Genomic DNA, 17,718 nt, shown 5'->3' on the forward strand with positions numbered 1-17,718 from the left:
CACACACTAAGCCTCCCTGATGCCTATTCTAATATCACAGCAACCTGCCGACATTACAAAGGCACTGTCCATTAGCCTCTTGCATTCAAACTGAAATTTGCGGCTGCATGGACTTTAATGGACTGAATTAGGTGGAACTGTGAAGTGTTGTCTAGACGTTGCTCAAAAGCTAAATGACAGAAAAACAGAGCCGGGGAAGGGCCCATGCAAAACTTTATTACGACGAGTTGGCAAAGTTGCCGAAATATAGTTTGCATGGGGTGGAGGATGAGAAGGGGAGGCAGGTGAACACAGAGGAATTTTGGGAGATATCCAATAATGTCATACTCAGAGTAGATCCCTACTTGACTCTGATGGGTTATAAATATTCAATTATTATTATTATTATTATTATTATTATTATTATTATTATTCGCCCATCTGACTGGGTTGCCCCAGCCACTCTGGGCAGCTTCCAACATATATAAAAACATAATAAAACATTACACATTAAAACTCTTCGCTGCCTTCAGATGTCTTCTAAAGGTCGCATAAATATCCATCTTGTGTTTTTTTTCTTTTTAAGTTTTTATTTACTTTTCAGGTTCATACATTTCATTACTTTTACAATTATTCTAACATTTCAAAATCTGATTTCCTTCCCCCTCTTTCTGCTGTTCCTTGAATTTATTTTTTAATATCTTCTGCATATCCAAATTTATTTAAGTTGCTCATTTAATTTTCTACTTTAAATATATACTCTTATGAAACTGCAGGTTATTACAATAATCCTGCCAATGTTTTTATCTGTTGGCAATTTGTCAGTAAATATTCAATAAACCATTTCTGTTCTTTTATAAAAAGTTTGTTATCTTGATTTCTTATTCTTCCGATAAGTTTTGCAATTTCTGCATATTCCAAAAAGTTTTTGTATCCATTCTTCCTTTCCTGGGACTTTTGCTTCTTTCCACTTTTGGGCAAGTAGCATTCCTGCTGCTGTAGTTGCATACATGAATAAATTTCTATACAGTCTGGGTAGTTCTGTCCCTACAATTCCCAAAAGAAAAACTTCTGGTGTTGTTTTTTTAACAAAAGTTATTTTGAACATCCTTTTCAATTCATTATAAATCATTTCCCAGTAAGCTTTAACCTTACTACAAGACCACTCTCTCAAGTACCTGCTGTAGCTAGTAGTCACTGAAAAGCCTTACCAGGGGTCAGCCAACCTTTTCAGCTGAGGGCCGGTCCACTGTCCCTCAGACCTAGTGGGGGGCTGAACTATATATTTTGGGGGGGGGATGAACAAATTCCTATGCCCCACAAATAGCCCAGAGATGCATTTTAACTAAAAGCACACATTCTACTCATGTAAAAACATGCTGATTCCCGAACCGTCCACGGGCCGGATTTAGAAGGCAATTGGGCCAGATCCGGCCCCCGGGCCTTAGTTTGCCTACCCAAGGTAGGCGCTCTTCTTGCTTAGTGGACAGAGCTGGTCTGGTCCTCCGTCACTGTCAACAGGCGCTTCCTCCTCCGTGCTGAAGGTACCGGAATAGTTTCCTGGATTTGACTTAAGAACAATGGGGATCCAAGGTTTGCTCCAATTTATCAAAGAGGCTGCCGAATCTGCTCATGTAAAGAAAAGCTAACCAAAGGAAAACCCACAGATCAATATGTAGCTTATTGCATGAAGCTTGGTGATATGTTTCTGTCATTTGGGTTCAAACCCATTCTAGTATTTGAATTCCCAGGTCAGATCCTCCCTCTATTGTGTGGGCAGGTAGTCCCTCCCCTACCTGGCTTGGTCTCCTTGGCAACGCTTTCCCCAGGCGGGATTGGACAACTGACTGAGGTAGGCGGGGACCTCCCGGTATCCTACACAAAGGGCGCCCCCTGTTTAATGTGGGGAGCGGTCATTCTAGTATTTGATGGCTGTACCCTGCCTTCCAAGAAGAAAGTTGAAAAGTCGCGACGAGAAAAATGGCAAGCAAACCTCCTAAAAGGGAAACGGCTGCTTCATGAAGGGAAATTATCAGAAGCCAGAGAATGTTTTGCATGTAGCATTAATGTTACGCATGCTCTGGCCTGTGAAGTGATTAAAGTTGCCCGAGCCCAGGGAATAGTTTGCATTGTTGCTCCATATGAAGCGGATGCTCAGCTCGCCTACCTTAACAAGACTGGCTTAGTCAAAGCTATAATTACAGAGGATTCTGATCTTCTTGCTTTTGAATGTAAAAAGGTATTTCTGGAAATTGACAAGTGTGGAAATGGCTTAGAAATGGACCACACTCGGCTTGGAATGTGCAAACAACTTGGTGATGTGTTTACAGAAGAGAATTTCCGTTACATGTGTATTCTGTCTGGTTGTGACTACCTTCCATCTCTTCATGGTACAGTGGTACCTCAGGTTACATACGCTTCAGGTTACATACGCTTCAGGTTACAGACTCCGCTAACCCAGAAATAGTGCTTCAAGAACTTTGCTTCAGGATAAGAACAGAAATCGTGCTCTGGCGGCGTGGCGGCAGCAGGAGGCCCCGTTAGCTAAAGTGGTGCTTCAGGTTAAGAACAGTTTCAGGTTAAGAACGGACCTCTGGAACGAATTAAGTACTTAACCCGAGGTACCACTGTATTGGATTAGGCAAGGCTTGCAGGCTGATAAAAATAGCCAATAATCCTGATATTATAAAGGTCATTGGGTAAATGGGGCAGTATTTGAAGATGAATATTCTAGTACCAGAAGAATACATGCAAGGATTTACTCGTGCTACCCATGGTATAAGGCATCTTTTTATGCTCCTGGAAGGAGGGCAAAAGTCGGAGGGAAGCAGGTGCACATCATTCACAGTGAAACCAGGATTCCCACTTGCTTCATTGTAGATGAAAATTAAGTCACAACACTGGCTGTTTTCACTTCCATATTTTGACACAGATACACATTTTATTGTCAGAAAACAAATGTGCAGCTTTTGTGCCATATTATAGCGGGCCGGATTTAGAAGGTGATTGAGCCGGATCCGGCCCTGGGGCCTTAGTTTGCCTACCCATGAGCCTTATGATTCATGAGTTTTTCCTGAGTCAGAGCACTGGTCCATTTAACACAGTACAGTGGTGCCCCGCAAGACGAATGCCTCGCAAGACGGAAAACTCGCTAGACGAAAGAGTTTTCCATTTTGGAGGTGCTTCGCAAAACGAATTTCCTATGGGCTTGCTTTGCAAGACGAAAATGTCTTGCGAGTTCCTGCGGGGTTTCCCCCCCTTTCCCCCCCTTTTTCTAAGCAGCTAAGCTGCTTATCCGCTTATCAGCTAAGCCGCTAAAAGCCGCTAAAAGCCGCTAAACCGCTAATAGCGCTAATCCGCTAAGCCGTCAATGGGCTTGCTTCGCAAGACGAAAAAACCGCTAGACGAAGAGAATCGCGGAACGGATTCTTTTCGTCTTGCGAGGCACCACTGTACCGCATTTTTCGCTCTATAGGACGCACCCGACCATAGGACGCACCTAGTTTTAGAGGGGGAGAGAACAAGAAAAAAAATTCTCTCCCTCCTCGCAGCGCCCCTTTAGCGAAGTGGTAGGAGAAACGGAGCCCCTTCCATTTCTCCTCCCACTTCGCTGAAGGGGCACTGCACAGAGAGGGAAAGCTGTGCGGAGCCTCTCCAGCGAAGCGAAGCCAGGAGAGCAAGAGGTATCGGTGCACACCGACCCCTCTCGCTCTCCAGGCTTCAGCAAAAGCAACGTGAAGCCTCCGGAGAGCGGTGGGAGCGCTCCCTCTGCGCTTCGGAGGCTTCACATTGCTTTCGCTAAAGCCATGGAGCCTGCATTCGCTTCATAAGATGCACACACATTTCCCATTAATTTTTGGAGGGGGAAAAGTGTGTCTTATAGAGCGAAAAATACGGTATTTTGTTTGCTCTCTTGGACATTATAGTTTTCTAGATGGGGGGGGGCATTCCCTGACCTGCTACTTGGAGATACTGTATGCACGTGGAACAGATTCTGTGTCTCTGAGCTACACCCTCCCCCACTGGCACAACTGGAAGGTGTGTTTTTTAAAAACAACAACAACATTGCAGCTGCTCATCGTTTTGCCTGCAGAACATCAGCTTCCATGCTTTACAATGTAGCTTGAGCTTAGTAGCTTTTCCCACCCACCAAGGGGAACCAGCTGGGAGCAGCAGCTGTTGCTATTATGCATCACTGCGCCAGCCTGTTGCTCAGCCCTGTTCCCCATTGCCACTTCTAGCCTGTGCTTGTTTGCAGAGCTTAGATGTTGAAGAGACGATGGATGAGTTTTCCTATTTCATTATTGTGCAATTACGGCTTCCACCAGAAAGTCATTCATCTCACGTTAACCTTCTGTTTTAGGGCCTGCAAGTGCTCTGCAAACATTTGCTTTTGACGGTCTTCAGTAACTCCTGAGCTGTAGCATTGCTGCCCTAACCCAAAGCGAATGGTGTGCAGAAGTAACGGAAGCTAGAATAATTCGCAGGGCAAGGGAGTTAACGTTCATTCAGCCAAGTTATGATGCCAGTTTTCTTGAACGTAGGAAGCTATTGCTATGTACACAGCCAAACCAGTTTTTAGCACAAAAATGTAGTTTTTCCCCCTCAACCTGCAAAAGTTCCTGCTCATCTTCAACATGCTGCTTTAAATCTAAATTGATTCTGGATCCTGGTGCCTACCAGGCTGGGTGTTGTTACTTGAAAATCTTCCCCTTCATTTGGTAACCTATGCCTTTCCCATTCCTGCAGAAGTCAATGAAGAAGTGGAAGGATCCTTCATTGTTCTTGCACCGCTGTGGTTGACAGACAACAGACAACAACGTGAGTTGGGACAGTGCACGCTGCTGTGATGTCACAGAACGTTTGCCCACAATGATACTATGTGGAAGTGAGGGCAGAGAGAGGGGGAGGGAGAGGGAGAAGTGGCTAAGGTTGCCATATTTCAAAAAAGTAAAATTCCTGACACATGCAAAATTGTTGACCTTTGGGGGGGAAACACTGTTAGAATTCCTGCTCCATGATTGCAGTCATGGGATTGTTGTTTATCACATGACAGTGCATGTTTTGACTCCACAGAGTGGAAAGCGACCCCCAAAATAGTGATTTTTAGCTTTTGGAGCTATTTCTACTGCTTTTTCCACTGCATTGCCATGCACCTGGGTTTTCCCTGACATTTTGCCAGTTCGGCAAAATCCCCCCCCCGACGCGATTTTCACACCCGAAAACCAGGACATGTCAGGAATTTTCCTGTTGTATGGCAAGCCTAACAGTGGCAACTCTTGTCGCATCTGCTGAAGCGCTCAGATAAACAACTGGTCTTCCAATTCATCATCAGTTAGAGAAGAAATTGGTTGTTGTTGGGTTTGCTGTCGTTATTATTATTATTACTTCCATTGTTTCGCAGCGCACTGAATTTTCTGTGCAATCAGTTTCCTTCTTATGCAAGCCTAATCAAGCGGCCGCAGGGAAAGAAGTGCAAAAGAACAGCAAAAGGCCCCAAACAAATCCCAGGTGAATCATCTCAAGCTGTCTTTTGTGTGGAAGAAAACCTGGCAGAACAATGAGTGTGTTCGAGGTTTATAAAGGGGAGGGAAAAAAACCTTGACGCATTATTAGGCTTATTATCTCTCACCTATCCTGGCTATGAGATCTTTCTGGACCTCACACAAACCTTATGCCACCCTGCACATAACTCTTACAATCTGTCCATGCATTTTTAAGTTCAATGGCAGCGAAATGGAGCATCGTCTGCCACCGGCGTCATTCCGAAGACCACTTCAGACGTCACACAACAGGCGCGACTGACAATTGCGTGCTGCACATCCGTCAATGAAAATCACGCAAGTGCGAAGTTGAGACATGTATTGCTAAACTAGAGCTGCACCTGGATACAATCCGTGACCATTTCAATTGTGTGTTTGGCATTTCAGGAGATGCTCCCCTTTAGAACAAGAAATTTCAAGTTTATTTTCCAATATGTTGAATGACACAAACCCCGCTTTTAGGAATTATATCTGAACTAGAGTCCTACATGATTCCAAAACTTAACTTTTGGCATTCCTTCATATTGTTGCAATTTTCAGCTGCGATTTGATCCCAAAGCAGCAAATTCAGGTTGCAGAGTTGTAGCTGTATACGCGTCGTTGCTCCAAAGTTCAAAGAAACAAAACAAAACAAATCAGTGCAGATTGGTTCAGTTCTCCATCTTAATTCAAAGTGGCACCCAGCTGTATCTGAACATAGACAAAAAACTGCTTCTTGATCTGCAGAGCCACCATGCAAAATTTGGTTGCGATAGCTTAAGAGATGCCCCAATGTTTAGCGAACAGACAAACAACTTTCCAAATTATGTAGTGGAACAGGAGGTCTTGTGCAAGAAACCTGCTTCCCGTGTGTGTGTTAAGGAAACTGATGGGACGCACTGGAAAGTGTGGGATGACAAATGACACAACTTCATCTAACCTCCCTGCAAACAAAGTCAGAACAAATATTCATTCAATAGCCAACGTCGTCTAATCTCCTTGCAAACAAATTAGGACGAAAACTCAATGAGCAGACTGTCTAGAAGCATCGTAAATTGATCAGACGAAGGGATTGCTACGTAATGTATTAGTAGCACCAATATCAATAAAAAGACTTTCTTTGGTAGGGATATCGTGACCTCTGGTGGTGATCATGAGTACTGGCGTTATAAAGTTAGCATGCTTTGTTCTGCAAAATAAATTCCTTCTTGCATATTCAGATATACTCTCTCTCTCTCTCTCTCTCTCTCTCTCTCTCTCTCTCTGTGTGTGTGTGTGTGTGTGTATGATAAGCCATTTCATACTGTCATGTGGTTCTGATATATTAGCAGTGTCTCATCATCGCTTCTGTTGCTACCTATACAGTCATTCCTCAGATTTCAGATGCTTCAGGTTACGTGCCTGAAATATACTCAGAGTCGCAAAGTGATTTCATGCTCTTTATTCAGCTCATAGTGGTGAGGAGGAATGAATGAATGTCCCCTCAAAGTATCTGCTTTATATACATTATTTACACAGTGGGCTGCACATGATTGGCTAATTCCAGGATTCTACTGTAGGCCAATCAGGTTGTGGATTCACTTCTATCTGGAGCATGATTGGGTGGTTCCTGCTAACCAATCATACTGCTGCATTGTTCTAGGACCAATCAGACTGCTGCATTCTGAATCCTATTGTTCTAGGACCAATCAGACTGCTGCCTTTTGGAGCCTATTGTTCTAGGACCAATCAGACTGCTGCAGTTTGGATCCTATTCAACTCAGTACATAACAGTGCCGAACCTGGAAGTACTGGAACGGGTTTCTTCCAAGTTTTGGCGTTCGCGCATGCGCAGAAGCACTAAATCACGCTTTGCACATGTGCAGAAGCACCGAATCGCAACTTGCGCGTGCGCAGACGCCTCGCTGCGGGTTGCAAACATGCCTCCCGCACGGATCACGTTCACATCCCGAGCATCCACTGTATAGTGGAAAGTCAAAAATAAACAGAGAGAAGAATGGTAGAGTTCTCATTAGGCACCATTCCATAAATGATTATCTGAGCCAATCTGTTTTATTGTAATAGTATGAACAAGCACAAAAACAAAAAGTGAGGGGTGTATAGAAGAGGGGGCATATTAAGAAGAAAAAAGAGAAAACGTGTCCAGGAGTATGGTCACTACATTTATGGTAGACACTGTCCTGAACTCTTTCATTCCATAAACTTATGAAAAGAACCCAGTGTTCTAAGAACTGGTTTTCTTGTTGGTTTCTCTCCTTAAGTATGTCGCTGTGATACACATTAAAATTGCTATGCCTGTGTTGTTGTTGTTGCTGCTGCTGTTGTTATCTACTATATATTTTGGAAAGTTGTTTGTCTGTTCACTATGCATTTTGGACACCTCTTAAGATATTATAACCAAATTTTGCATGATATCAAGAAGCAGTTTTCACCTAGGTTTGGATACCATTGGATGACATTTTGAATCAAGATGACGGACGGAATATTTATTTATTTATTTATTTATTTATTTATTTATTTGTACCCCACCCATCTGACTGGGTTGCCCACTCTGTGCGGCTTCCAACATATATAAAAACATATATAAAAACATAATCAAACCTTAAAAAGCTTCCCTATACAGGGCCGCACTGTTTTTATCTGCTGATGTCAAAACTGATTTTGGTTCATTCAGATTCCTGAACAATAGTGGGTACAAGGCTGGTAGTAATTATTCTTTGAGGTCTTTGAGGTCTTTTTTAAGAAAAGGGGGGAGGGAATGGGCTCTCTCACACGAAGGGGGCCACATCACCCATGACAAACGACAGCAGAGGAAAAAGTGACATTGTCAGGGGATGGTATGAGAAGGAAATGCCACTTTAAAAGATCGTTCAACCTCTTAGCATCTTTCTTGATGATGTTGATGATGATAAATTACTTTTGCCCTGCCCATCTGACAGGGTTGCAGCATAATGATAACACAGCTAAACATCAAACGTCAAAAACTTCTCAACTTCTCAATAGAGAGCAGCCTTTAGATGTCTACGCAAAGCTGTGTATTTGTTTATCTGTACGTTTTTCAGGCTTTGAAATAAACACCTTACTTTTCCGTGTGGAAGACAAGGTTTTTATACTGCAAAATAAGGTCAGAAAACTGGGGGCGTCTTATACACAGGTAGTGGGTAGGGGGGTGACAGATGATTGGTTGCAGCCGTGAGCTGCAGGTTGTCATTGGTGTGTGATTGGTGGCTGCGGCAAAGGCTGTTTCGTATTGGCTGATGCTATGTTAAATAGGTGTGTGACTGGTTGCTGTGTCAAATGCTGTTTTGTATTTGCTGCCGCTGCTGCAATTTGGGTTGCGATTTCCTTCTGCTGTGGGCGACCGGGCAGACGCGTTTTGTTGACACAAGTGATTGTTAGCGAGCGGCGCACACAATTTTAAGCATCAGGTTTACTGCATTTCCCCCCATAAAAACCTCAACAACCTTTGTCATCCCCCCCCCCCCAAAAAAGTTGTACAACTCTGGGCAATCCTCTGTCAAAAAGCTCAAAATTGTCTTTATTGGGAGTCTCCAAAAATAGTGGCGTCTTATACAAGGGTGTGTTTTATACACGGAAAAGTACGGTACAGTGGTACCTCGGGTTAAGTACTTCATTCGTTCCGGAGGTCTGTTCTTAACCTGAAACTGTTCTTAACCTGAAGCACCACTTTAGCTAATGGGGCCTCCTGCTGCTGTGCCGCCAGAGCACAATTTCTGTTCTCATCCTGAAGCAAAGTTCTTAACCTGAAGCACTATTTCTGGGTTAGTGGAGTCTGTAATCTGAAGCGTATGTAACCTGAGGGACCACTGTACTTATGCTTAAAATGGCCTCTTTTATTCTGAAGAAGAAAAGGATCTACCGGGCTCTTATCCTTGACATGTTCTCCATCCAGATCGGGGGCACGTAGCAATTTCCTGTGAACCTCGACAACCACCATTTTGGGTGCAAATAGCTCCTGGGTGACAAGTTTTCACAGAAAAGTGGCTTGATCCCCAGTGGTGAATGTGCCATGCATAGCTCCTAGGCTCGCCACATGGAGGAGCTGCGGTCAGATCCAGCAGTTCCTAATAACTTGGGGGCAAGGCAGCTCCCTACATATTCCTGCTTGAGCAATCCTCTTTTCCTGATCTATTTTTGTAGAAACCTTGGCACCGCAAGCGGCCTGCCTTGGCGGTATCGCTCCCCTGAGATTAATGGTGCTTTGGATTGGCTCAGCTGGCTTTTCAAGCTCATGGAAATGTAATCACACCATGCAGCCATTCCCGCAAATTGACAAGGTGTCAGGTCAGAAGGCCTTGTCTGCCTGTTAGCGGGCTGGGGTGAAACACACTGTTGTTTCAGAGTCGCTCGGAAGATGTCACAAAGCCCACTCTCAAATCTCCCCCGGGAGCATCTTTTAAGAATGTCAAAGCAGATTTACAGTAAAGAGTTTGTAACTGCCTATGGCTGGAGTGCAGGGGGAAGTGGAGGGGAGCACGAACACAAAACAATTTATATTAGCTGGTGACTGTAGAATTTTTCTTTTCCGCGTGTTCCCTGAACACTTTGGCAACACGTCTAGCAAAGAACAATGGGGATCTGCCAGACTTCCATGATACAAAATGAATTGTGTTTTACGTTTTCATCAAGTGGCTAATGACACGCAAACAGCTGTTTCAAAAACTCTTGCCAAGGTTGCAAATTTGAGAACTTGGGCTTGATGTAACAGCACGTTGAGCAAAAAACAGGCATTGATTATCCTGCATAATTCTGGCATTAAGGAAGGTGAGGTCTGGTCTTCCGGAGAGACGTACCTAGGCTCCTTTGTGCCCTTGGCAAGGGGCTGTATTGGCGACACCCCCCCCCCCAAAAAATCACGGATATAACTGGAATACTGCAGTTGGAAGTACAGTCATATCTCGGGTTACAGATGTGTCAGGTTGCGCTTTTCCGGGTTGCGGACCGCCAAAACCCAGAAGTACCCGAACGGGTTACTTCCAGGTTTCGGCGGTCACGTATGCACAGAAGCACTAAATCGCGCTTTGCACATGTGCAGATGTGCCGAATTGCAACCCGCACGTGTGCAGACGCGCCGCTGCAGGTTGCGGATGCTGCAGGTTGCGAACGTGCATCCCACACAGATCATGTTCGCAACCCGAGCGTCCACTGTAATATCCTGGCAGAAAGCACTAAAAGTGTCAGGGGAAATCCAGAATGTATAGCAACCCATTCATTTTTGGGTGCGATTTTGCCCCCAAAAATCTCAACAATATTTTTGTCTGGATTTTTACTTTTTGAAATATGAAAACCCTACTTTCACCCTTGGCTAGAACGACCAAGCCAGAATGGAGAGGTGCCCTTGGTGGGGGGCAATCTAACCAACCCCTTGGTACTCCATTGCTGAGACTCCAAAGGAAAACTTTTCATTTCCCTCCACATCTAGTCAGTAGTCTAGCCAGGAGTTTACCAATGCATGGACCACTGTAGCAAGTCTATCCTTGTCCAGGAACGTCCTAGCAGAAGTGGCGGTGGGAAAGCCCATTTTAAAAACACCCAGAACTATAAATGTCCGATAAACAAAGTCCTTTGGCCTGAGCAATAACTCTGCCACATTCAATCATTTATTCTAGTACTGCAACATTCCCATATTCCCATCAGGTTTATTATAATGGAAGCATTGTTTGTGTTGTGATGTCACAGCTTATGGGAGCACATCTATAAATGGTCACCGTGATTTGATGCCTCGAGTCCAGTGGTTCAGAATTTTCTCCTGAGATAAGTGGGAGGTTTTGAAAAGCCCAAGGCAGAACAGTTTATGGAGGCATGGGGTGTGTCAGTCCTTAATGCATTTAAGTCCGCCGTTAGGAGAAAAGGAACACAACCAGCAGAAAATAGATGGCAAACTATTCAAAAATAAGGTGGCCGAGTCATAACCCGAACCCATCTCCTGCCCTGCTGCTCTGTGGGTTGGTTTGCCCCCCTTTCCCTCCCGCAGAGCTGGCTCCGGGTTTGGGGGAGTCCTAAAGCAAAATCCCTCCTGGTACTCCCCTATCCACCCTCCTGAGCAGGGGTGCCAACTTGAATAAAATATTTGGGGGGCAGGAAAGTCCCACCCCACATAATCAATCACAAGACATGGCACACACCATTTGAATTGCAATTCCCATTAACTTTTTTTTGGGGGGGGGGCTTCAGATATTTTATTGGGGAGAGATGAACCAGTCCCTAGCAGTTGGCTCCTATGCTCCCCATTGTGGGTGAGCCTAGGAGAGCTTACATGGTGTCAGAAGTGGGCTGCTAACCGTATGAACCAATCAGGTCTCCGTCCTGATAAGCACAAGGACACGCCTTCACAAGGACCAATGAAATACAAGGAACCCTAAAAACATTTACTTGGAAGTATTTCTCATAGTTTTTGGAAATTCCTTCCAAGTGAGGCTCATGCATACTGCTGAATAGCTGCCTCTTAGAGCATAACTCAAGGAGATGCTGTTCTCAGATAGCAGACATTCAGAATAATTATTTTTATTTTTATTTATTCATTCATTTATACATACCCCACCCATCTGGCTGGGTTACCCTAGTCACTCTGGGGGGTTTCCAACACACATAAAAATAATAAAAAAACATCAAACATTATTAGTAACAATATATGATCCAATATAAAAAGTCATAGTAACTTTAAAATAAACAACTTATATCAAATACAGTGGTACCTCGGTTTACGAACTTAATCCGTTCCGGAAGTCCGTTCTTAAACCAAAGCTGTTCTTAAACCGAGGCATGCTTTCCCTAATGAGGCATCCCGCTGTTGGTGCCCTTCCACCGTTTGGCTTCCGTTCGTAGACCAGGGTAAAGTTCGCAAACAGGACACTACTTCCGGTTTTGTAAAGTTCATATACCGAATAGTTCGAAAATAGGGCTGTTCTTAAACCGAGGTACCACTGTAAAGCAATATTCAATAATCCATTGCAATCCAATAGTAAACAGTGAAATTAAACATCAGCACATAATAATTAAACAGTTTACACTTATCAGGGACGCAGGTGGCGCTGTGGGTTAAACCACAGAGCCTAGGGCTTGCCAATCAAAAGGTCAGCGGTTTGAATCCCCGCGATAGGGTGAGCTCCCGATGCTCGGTCCCAGCTCCTGCCAACCTAGCAGTTCGAAAGCACGTCAATGTGTAAGTAGATAAATAGCTACCGCTCCGGCGGGAAGGTAAACAGCATTTCCGTGCGCTGCTCTAGTTCGCCAGAAGCAGCTTAGTCATGCTGGCCACATGATCCGGAAGCTGTACGCCGGCTCCCTCTTCCAATAAAGCAAGATGAGCGATGCAACCCCAGAGTCATCCGTGACTGGACCTAACAGTCAGGGATCCCTTTACCTTTACACTTATCAACTACAATAAAGAATTACTAATCTGTAATCAATAAAAATAACAGCGAATTATAATGCATAAAATACCACAAAACATACAGAGTCATGTAAAAGGATCAAATTGAGAAACAATATCCCTGGACTCCTCCCTTCCCAGCTGCTGCAGCTGCTGCTGCTGATCTCAAAGTTGTGGTCTGGGAAATGATCCTCGGGCTGGAGGCTGGGGCAAAACAGGTGGAAAAGCCATTGCCTGCAGAAAGTCTCTCTCCCATGAACCTTTGCTTGGTGGATTTCTGGCTGTTGTGCTATTATTATTATTATTATTATTATTATTATTATTATTATTATTACAGTAGTACCTCTGGTTAAGAACTTAATTCATTCCAGAGGTCCGTTCTTAACATGAAACTGTTCTTAACCTGAGGTACCACTTTAGCTAATGGGGCCTCCTGCTGCCGCTGCACCGCCACCGCCACCAGAGCACAATTTCTGTTCTGATCCTGAAGCAAATTCCTTAACCCGAGGTACTATTTCTGGGTTAGTGGAGTCTGTAACCTGAAGCGTCTGTAACCTGAAGCATCTGCAACCCGCGGTACCACTGTAGCATTAACACAATTTTCATAAGGACAAGTATAAAAATAAGCAAATGTATATTGAAATGGAGTGAGCTGATTTTAAGACTGGGAAAATTAGAAACTGAGAGACACCAAAAATGGCAGTTTCATCTGTTCCCTCCTCTCAGGAGGCAAATTTCAGAGGAGGAAAGTTATTTTCCAGGTTAGGATGGGTGTCTTCCTCACCTTCTTCACAGGATCTGGAGAGAAATAGGCCTTAGTTTAAAAGGAGAGAGACAAGGCCAGATTTGGGGGAGGGGGAGCGGAAACCCACCAAGATGTAAAGCATCATCATCATTCAGATGGGAATTTGATTTTTTCCCAATATCTCCTGATCCCTTTCCATAGTCTTTCATTTCCCCATTCATCACATGCACGTCCTTTTAATGAACTGCGTGATATTATGACAGATGTCCCGAAGCCCTGAGTAGCATATTAGCAATGTGTCTTGGATTCCCAGAAGTCCATCGTAACTTCATGAAGAATCTGTTTCGTGCTAGCGTTGTCCTTCCTGGGAAGCAAGGACCCTGGGAAACTAGAGGAAATGGAATTTGTTCCCAGGCGGAAGATAATAAAAAGGACGCGGTCCCTCTTAGGCTCCGTGATAATGAGGCCTGCGGTCACAGTGGAGGTTGAGGCTGTCTCCACGGGGGCTGAAGGATGCTCTTTAGATTACCAATGTTGGTCTGAGGGGGATAGCGGTTCCTCAGATTGCTTCCGCCTCTGCTTATGAACCAAGTGGATCCCACTATACGGAGGCTACACAGCTGTTTCAAGGAGTCCTCAATTTACAGGGCTGCCCATTCTAATTCCTGTGTAAAGAAAAAGACCCTACGAAGGAAGATTAGAATTACTGCTAGGGATGGAGGAATCTACCAATTTCAGCTTGGTTTCTCATTTTTTCTTAAGTTCATTTCACATTTCCGTGCTGGAAAATGTGCATTTCAAAATTTGGAGGTGTGCACATTTCATCAGCTGTTTCTGGTTCACATATCATTTTTAACACTGTGAGACTGGTTAGGTTCACCTTTAAATGTGAACGGAATTGAATTCGTGCCCCCATCCCTATGACTGGAATATCTTTTGCTCCTGACATGAAATCTGAAATGACATGGCTGAAAAAAGGAAACCATTATCGCATACCCCCCCAACACATAGTATTTATTTTCTGCCTTGAAACCAGAATATAATATCTCCCCCACCCTCTCTTGTTTAATTATTTTTTGCCTTGTAAAAAACAACCCTGTTTGAAATCCTTCAACATAAATGCCCCCCAGAGATGTTCACTTATCCCAATCTAATTAATCTCATGATTTTTCATAGCATGTAACCTCTCTCTCCCACACACAGCAGCTTGTAGCATCCTACTTTATTTATTTTGAAGCAGAGATTTTGTGGCTGTTGACATCAGTTGTCCAACTTCTTTAATATGAAACATCTGCCACTCCGTCTCACACTGTTGCCTGTAGGTCATGGGAAAGCTTTCTTTATCTTCCTAAATGAAGGATGTCCCACTGTACAGTCTAGCCCAGATGACCAGGGCCAACCCTTGGTATTGTCCGGCTGTGAGTGCTTCCCACCACGTCTCTGAGGAGATAAGATTTAGCCTTCAATCCTCAAGACATTTGCTCCACAGCAATCCCACCAAGCTGTCGTCAAAGGGAGTTGGCGACCTGCCCTCTTCTGTGGTGGGTGAGAACCTTTCTACCGCAGCCGTACGTCGTTTGATTTATACGCAAACAAAATCCCCCAGAGTACTAACTCAATGACTCTGAGAAGTGAAATGCTTCAGAGCGCTTAGGAATAATAATAAAGACTAATTGCCTCTCCCCAATTTTCTCTTCAACAATACTTCCTACCAGTTTTCCTGAGACAGACATTAAGCTAACCGGACTGTGATTAACAGAATCCGCCCCAGATCCTTTTTTGACAATTGGTGCTACATTGACTATTTTCCAGTGCTCAGGTATGGAGGCTGATCTGTGGGACAAGTGGCAGGTTTTGCCCAGTTATAAAACCACAGTAAAACATCGAACATTAAAAACTTCCCTACACAAGGCTGCCTTCAGATGTCTTCTAAAAGTCAGATAGTTGCTTATCTCCTTAACATCTGACAGGAGGGCGTTCCACAGGGCGGGCGCCACTACCAAGAAGACCCTCTGCCTGGTTCCCTGTAACCTCACTTCTTGCAGTGAAGGAACCACCAGAAGGCCCTCGGAGCTGGATCTCAACATTATACAATAATCTAATAATTGTACAATAAATAATTGGGAGTTTATTGCAGAACTCCATGTGTTGCCTTTCTACTGTTTTCTATGCACCTACATGGGCAAATGAGTTGGAGAGCTCCAATATCTCATTTGGGAGGGACTTCAAATTGTGTTTTCCATGAAGTCCCATTGCATCTGCACCATTCTGCTGGAACAGAAACACCTTGGGTTCTCAGTGTTCCCAAATTCTTAGCTTCGTAGCACACTAGGGCTAAAAAAAATACTATCCCCTTTTATGTTGGTTAGGTAGCTCTGGGACAACGGAGGTAGTGACCCTTAAGATCCTGCTGCAAATATAGTGGAGTCTTTGACCTGCCTCAACCCCAGACCATTATACCACTGGCTAGATGTATCAATGGATCAGGATTCCTACTCTTCTAAGAACGTTCATGAGCTACAGAGATCGACAACCACAAATGGTCAAGTAACTCCATGCTCATTCCCTGCACGTGATGGGTATTTTGTTCTCGTATGGTAAAAGGAAAGAAATACACTCATGCTTCGTGTTGCCATGTTCTAAAACATCAGCCTTCAGTTCTCTAAATGCTGAGCCTGGGTAGTATTACACAATTTAACTGTACGTTCTCAGTTTGGATGTCTTGGTTCTGCATCTCCAGTGATGTGAAAAGAAGGTAAGAACATGTTCTATCTATCTCTCAGGGACCTTCTAAATTATCAGTGGCACCTAACTGAAGCCTACACAGATGGAGTAGGACATCTATTATGCCTCAGAATCATTGCACACCCTTTAGTAACTGTGCTCATTACCAGAAGAGAGAGAGCTTTTTAAAACTTGACGTTTCTATATATTTTTTTATTCATCTTTGAAATAAAGACCCTGGGGAAGAAAGCCACATTTACATGATTAGAGAAATGTGACTTTTTGTGTTAATTCTTTGTGAGTAATTTTCTTAATTTCAGAACTACAATGTACTTTACCTCAAAGGAGAGGGGGAGTGTGGAGTAGCACCAGCTGGCTTTGTTACTCTGCTGCTCAACTGGCTGCCCAGTCAGTTGGTCAGTTAACTGGTCAGCTACACTGCTGCTCAGTCAGTCCACTGCTCACTTGGTCAGTTGTTCCACCCCTCTCTCACTTGCTCGGCAATCACTTGGCCAGCCAGCCACTTGGTGAATCGGACCTCAATTGGTCGGTCACCCTGCTGTTCATTCGGCCATCCAGTTGGTCACTCCACTGCCTCGCCAGTCTGCTGCTCGCTGGGTCAGTCATTCTGCCATTTGCTACACTGACCACTTGGTTGGTACTTGGTCACTTGATCATCCGGTCTATCATTCTGCCAGCTCACTGGGCGAGTAGTTTTGTTGCTTGCTCAGGCCACTATTCATTCCCTCAGTTGTTCCACTGCTCAGTAGGTCAGTCTCTCAGCTGGACCACCAGTTGGCCACTCCTGGTTGGTCGGCGGCCACTCAGTCACTCCCTGCTACCCAGTTGGTAACTGGGCCACTCTCCCGCACTTGGTTACTTCCTCTCACTAAGTATCCAACTCTCCTCAGAAAGCCACTAAAGATGTCTGGCAGTCCTTCAAGAATGGAACGTGCCACAACACAGGCTATGTCACTGTTACTTTAACAACCGCATCCCAATAGCTTAGTTTTCATGGCCCTTAATCTGTTAAACCTATTGTGTGTTACATATTTATTTTACAGGTGTCTAGTCGCCTTTTGGGATGTGGGTGGCGCTGTGGGTTAAACCACAGAGCCTGGGGCTTGCCAATCAGAAGGTTGTGGTTCGAATCCCCGTGACGGGGTGAGCTGCCGTTGCTCAGTCCCTGCTCCTGCCAACCTAGCAGTTCGAAAGCACGTCAAAGTGCAAGTAGATAAATAGGTACCACTGTGGCAGGAAGGTAAACGGCGTTTCCATGCACTGCTCTGGTTCGCCAGAAGCGACTTAGTCATGCTGGCCACATGACCCGGAAGCTGTACGCCGGCTCCCTTGGC

General features: G+C 44.4%; 1 protein-coding gene and 1 long non-coding RNA gene across 2 annotated transcripts; one reads left to right on the forward strand and one right to left on the reverse strand.

Annotated features, from left to right (window-relative positions):
- Positions 1 to 1,879: 1,879 nt before the first annotated feature.
- LOC309351632 (exonuclease 1-like) lies at positions 1,880 to 5,812 on the forward strand (the record flags this gene model as incomplete). The annotated part of the gene is given in 5 exon segments (XM_081879422.1): positions 1,880 to 2,369; positions 2,648 to 2,679; positions 2,683 to 2,755; positions 4,729 to 4,800; positions 5,712 to 5,812. Coding segments are annotated over 5 exon segments (768 nt in total).
- A 9,034-nt stretch (positions 5,813 to 14,846) lies between these two features.
- On the reverse strand, positions 14,847 to 15,886 carry LOC309352054. The gene is made up of 2 exons (XR_014161067.1): positions 15,818 to 15,886; positions 14,847 to 15,079 (listed from the first exon to the last, which is right to left on the reverse strand). It is a non-coding gene; the product is annotated as an uncharacterized lncRNA (long non-coding RNA).
- Positions 15,887 to 17,718: the final 1,832 nt, after the last annotated feature.

Source organism: Podarcis erhardii (assembly GCF_964252035.2).
Source record: "Podarcis erhardii genome assembly, chromosome: 10".
Lineage (NCBI taxonomy): Eukaryota > Metazoa > Chordata > Lepidosauria > Squamata > Lacertidae > Podarcis > Podarcis erhardii.